Raw genomic sequence first — 4,979 nt, forward strand, 5'->3', positions numbered from 1 at the left:
ATATATTCATGCTTAAACAAAATCCCTGTTGATGTAAACAAAAAGCTCCATGTTCTTAAATTTTATTACTGTTAAGTCATTCACATTATAAATTTTGAATAGCTGTAAATACGATTTAAGTACGTGCTATTTTTTAAAAGAATATTTTGATTATAAGCCGAACCACTCTAGCAAACGATCAAACGCATAGTTCGAGCACCCTTACTCTCTGATATTTTTATACACTAACATGTATTAGCAGCCCTAGTTTCAAGTTTCAAGTAACGAAAAAAGGGGAACAAAAGGTAAAGAGCGTTAAAAGTAAGAGTAAAAAAAAATGAGAAGAAACTGTCCACTTTTAATTGGTTTTTCTTTCACACACAACCATCCATTTCAATTCCGTTCACACTCTCTTCCTCTTTTTTGAAGTTTTTTGCAACCAAAATAACAATCATAACCCTCTCCATTATTTCTCATTCCTCTCTCTAAACCATCATCATCATCTCCCTCCCTAAGCCATCATCTATCTTTCTCTAGCTCTCTCTCTCTGCCATGGATTCCGGCAACAGTAGTAGCATGCAATCTTCAAGCGGTGGTGGTGGAGGAGAACAAGAAGAGTACGACTCACGCGCCGATCAATCAATCTCTGCTTTATTCAACAACAACAACGCAACCACCGCCGGTCAAACACAGCTTGACTCTCTCATAGCTAACTATCTCAACACCGGTTGGTCAACAGATAATCCACTACTCTGGTCAACAACGACCATGAAGCCCACTGATGGCTCTACACCACCAGTCTTCTTCACAAACCCACTTCAACGAGATCTGAGAATAGTCTCAAACACAGACACAAGTAGTCCCATTAGTTCTGTCCCTACCGACAAGAAAAACGGTCTGGCGGTGACAACACGGATTCCTAAGAAGAGATCTCGAGTCTCGAGACGGGCACCTACCACTGTTTTGACCACCGACACTTCAAACTTCAGAGCCATGGTTCAAGAATTCACTGGTAGTCCTTCAAATCCTTTCGCTGGATCCTCTCCTTTTCCAAGATCAAGATTTGACCTATTGGGCCCTTCTTCTCCTTCATCATCCTCACGACCCTTGAAACCCTTTCCTCACAAGATTACCCCACCACCATCGACCAGTCATCGTTACCTAACTCCTCCTACATATTATCATCAGGGTCATCTCCTTAACATGAACATGCAAACCATCGCAAACCCTTTTCTCAACAACCACGTGGACGTGGGAACAAACTTTGGGGGGCTTCACAACATTATTGCCTCTTCATCCTCATCGATGGCACAGCCAACCCTAAACACTATGCATGGACTGGACAAGAATTCTGAAACCGATAATGATACTCTAAGATCGATCAATGGTGAAGAGCGATACATGGTGCAAAGATCCGATGGTTACACACCGCCCGTTGCTTCTGGATCGGAGAATAATTTAGCAGCGGTGAGAAATAAAGGTATGAAGGAATTATCATGGATCTCTTCTTCTGATTAGATTCAACCTAACCTTTTTATTACATTATGATCGTTTTTATTATTATAGATATATAAAAAATGGAATAGAGAATCTCAGCGAAAATATTTGATGAATGGAACATTAATTAGTGTATGGAAATATTTTGGAATCTTTAATGTTTTAAAGTTTCTGTGGTCTAAATTAACAATGACTTGGTATATATTGGAAAAATGTTATTTCTTTCTTATTAATGTTATTGTTATATCGGTTTTGCTCCGTTTATTAACTGTACTGGATTGGGTGTGTTTATATGTAGAACTGGGTCTATATAATATATTTGATTTTGAACATCGGCTCGAGGTTTCTATACTTTAAAATTCCATATTTAATTAAGGGAAGGATGCAACAAAGAGAAAGGTTTATCAGTTTATGTCATGAGGGACCCAAATATCATGCTATAAAAATGTTAGCTCTCTTGATACTAGGGTTGTGTATGAACCCTAAACAAAAGAACATTGCATTGGTTGTTATTTTATTTCACCTAGGGTTATTAGATTATTTACCTATAGATAGAGTGATTGGTGGCGAGATCCAGGGAATCTTTAGCCGCCGCTTATCGTAATTTTATCCTCTTTTTTTTATTTTTAACTCACATAAATTAACACGTCCTTCATCTATTAATCAATAATAGTAACAGTTTCCCAAAGAAACTATATTTTTTACAAATTTATAATTTTATTAACTTGAAAGTTCCATATCCGAATACAAAGATGTATTAACCATATTGGAGGAAAAATACAATCATATTAACTCGTCGTGTCATTGTAATTCGACAGTAATCGTACTCGTCATTCAGTACGTCACCATGCCCGTAATTTTTTTTTTTTTTTTTTTTTTTCTTTAATTTCTTTAATCATAGTCGTCGTCATTAAACCAAACTTCGATGGTTACACTTACATCTATGGGGCATTTTAAAATTAGTAAGCAAAACAGAAAAGGGGAAAAAAGTTAGTGAGCAAAGTTGCTTTAATTACACAGAAACTAACCAAAAACTGTTCATTTAGTTATGATGTCAGCTTCTGCTCGTTCTTTATTTTCTCAAAGAAATGGTGAAAGAGTTTAATCGTGAATAATAGTTTAGTTAATATAAGATAATTAATCTTGATCATATAACAACCATTCACTCTCACAATTGATCGATTTGCGCTTTTTAAAGTGAAAAGAAAGGATGTCATGCCTACGATGGCGTTGGGGGGAAGTAGGGTTAGTTCTTTTATATTTTCTTACAAGAATCCCTCTGATTGATGATATAGTGAAGATCTTCTATTATTTTTATAGTACCTTGAGGTAAATCAATGGTTTTGCTCTCAATCTACTTATATATACAAACTGCTATTTGAAAATGTTAATAAAGTAAGCAACTCAGACCATCTCCAACTCCTAGCTATTTTCACCTCTATATGCTCTAATAGATGTAAAAGTGCTTCATCTCATCTCTATTTTCACTTCTAAAATAGAGATTGTTATTTTTTCCTTTATTTATAAAGGGAAAAATAGTATTTCTCTATTATAGAGTATTTTTTTATTTTCAAAATAGTCTTTTAACTTTCAAATTTTTATAGTTGTAACTAAAATAATTATATTTATAGAGAAATACAGCTTTTGTATAAGTATAATAACATTTTTTATTTACATAATAGTCTTTTAACAAAACTTTAGTTTAAAAAAATTCATAAATTTATGAAAATATTTTAAAAGTTAAAAATAAATAGGATTAGTTATCAACTTTTATAAACAAAATGTATCTTTTGTAAAATTAAAATATAATCTTTTGAGAATATTCTTTTATAGAAGCAAAACTAGAGAAATACATTGGAGAGAAACTCATCTGTATTTTAGATATGCTTTATTTTAGAGGTAAAAATAAGAGAATACATTGGAGATGGTCTCATGAGAGGAAAAACAAAACTTTCTGATATATCTATCAGTTTTGTAAATTATAACATAGAAATCTAATGATTGATAAAACATGGATTTTTGTGAAGATAAAGCCATATCTTTCTCTATATCTTCTTCTGGAGAATGGAGATCCAAATGATTAGGCTAAGGATTTTAGAAGATTTAGGGGGCAAACAATTATAGCAGTTTTGTTGTTTTGCAATGATGTTTCCACGTTGATAACTTGATTATCTACATATATCTACATATATATAAAATCATAAAATGTTGTAGCGAATAATGCCTTTTTAATTAAAGCAATCTTCAGATGAAAAAGAAGTGTATAATGCGTTTTCATGGGCATGACAGGACAAGCCTTTTTAGCAGTAGCTACGCCCCACTATTTTCTCTACTTATTTCGTAAAATTGAAAAGGTAAAAACCTTTTTATGCATTACGATCGATCACACTATCATATTTCTATATGCGCAGGCATATATGATATCCCCACTAGTAATCAGCTATACGTAATATTTGGAACATATAATAACGTTTTAAATCAAGAGGTTAGGTTGCAGTTTACGAATTAAGGGGGACGTTAGTGTCGAATTCATGTATAAATTGGACAATCATCATATCCATAAAGTAGGGGAGATGTCAACTCTGACCCTATATCGATGATTACTACAGTAGAGGTGGGCTAAATATTCGTAAACTTTTATTCGATTCATTATTTGTTTAGATTGGAACAGAAAAATCCTGATATTTGTACTCATACGTACTAATATGCAATATCTATACAAGATGAAGCAAATCATATATACTAATATTTTTAGGAACAAATATTTGAAATCTGTTATATATCAGAAATTATTTTTATTTAAAAACATTATTAATATATAATATAATAGTTTAAGTTTGGAAGATTAATCTATATATATAAATTATGTATATTTAAAAAAAAAAAATTTAAGATATTATATATTGAGTAACTAAATAAAAGCTGAATTTTTTATCTTGAAAATGAAATATTTATATTTTTATCTTCATGTTATACTCACCAATCCAGCATTGATATTTATAACTCAGTATGTTTTTTTAAAAAAACTTAGTTTTAAGTAATAAATGAATATAATAAATTAAATTCATCACCTATAATATTCTGTAAACTATATTTGAAAACTCTCTAAAATTATATTTTAAGGATAATATTACTATTATTTAATTTAAGTTATTTTAAGCATAATATATGCTAAACCAACTTAAATTATATTTACAATAGGACCATCCTAAACTGGCTAATAAACCAAAAAAAATACTAATGTACTTTTTCTATTTTTTTAAATTGTGTATTTCCTTTTCTTATACTTTCTATTTGCGTAATATCTATATTTTACATTTTAAGATAGATGTTTAAATATTAATATACTTTTTCCATTGTTTTTAAGTTGTGTATTTCTTTTTCTTATACTTTCTATTTACTTAATATCTATATTTTACATTTTAAAATAGATGTTTAATATTTAATGTACTCTTTCCATATTTTAAAAATTGTGCATTTACTGTATATATAATTCAAAATAT

The 4,979-nt window shown here is 30.8% G+C and overlaps 1 protein-coding gene across 2 annotated transcripts; it reads left to right on the forward strand.

Annotated features, from left to right (window-relative positions):
* The first annotated feature begins 327 nt into the window (after positions 1 to 327).
* LOC125574943 (VQ motif-containing protein 22-like) lies at positions 328 to 1,808 on the forward strand. 2 transcript variants are annotated; one of them, XM_048747315.1, is made up of 2 exons: positions 328 to 1,459; positions 1,546 to 1,808. In XM_048747315.1, the coding sequence occupies exons 1-2, from the start codon at positions 532 to 534 to the stop codon at positions 1,551 to 1,553; spliced, it is 936 nt and encodes a 311-aa protein (XP_048603272.1). In that variant the 5' UTR covers positions 328 to 531; the 3' UTR covers positions 1,554 to 1,808. The 2 variants fall into 2 exon arrangements, with proteins under 2 accessions (XP_048603272.1, XP_048603270.1); XM_048747313.1 differs by having other exon boundaries at positions 329 to 1,808.
* The last annotated feature ends 3,171 nt before the right edge of the window (positions 1,809 to 4,979 follow it).

The sequence above is a fragment of the Brassica napus genome, chromosome C2 (assembly GCF_020379485.1).
Source record: "Brassica napus cultivar Da-Ae chromosome C2, Da-Ae, whole genome shotgun sequence".
Lineage (NCBI taxonomy): Eukaryota > Viridiplantae > Streptophyta > Magnoliopsida > Brassicales > Brassicaceae > Brassica > Brassica napus.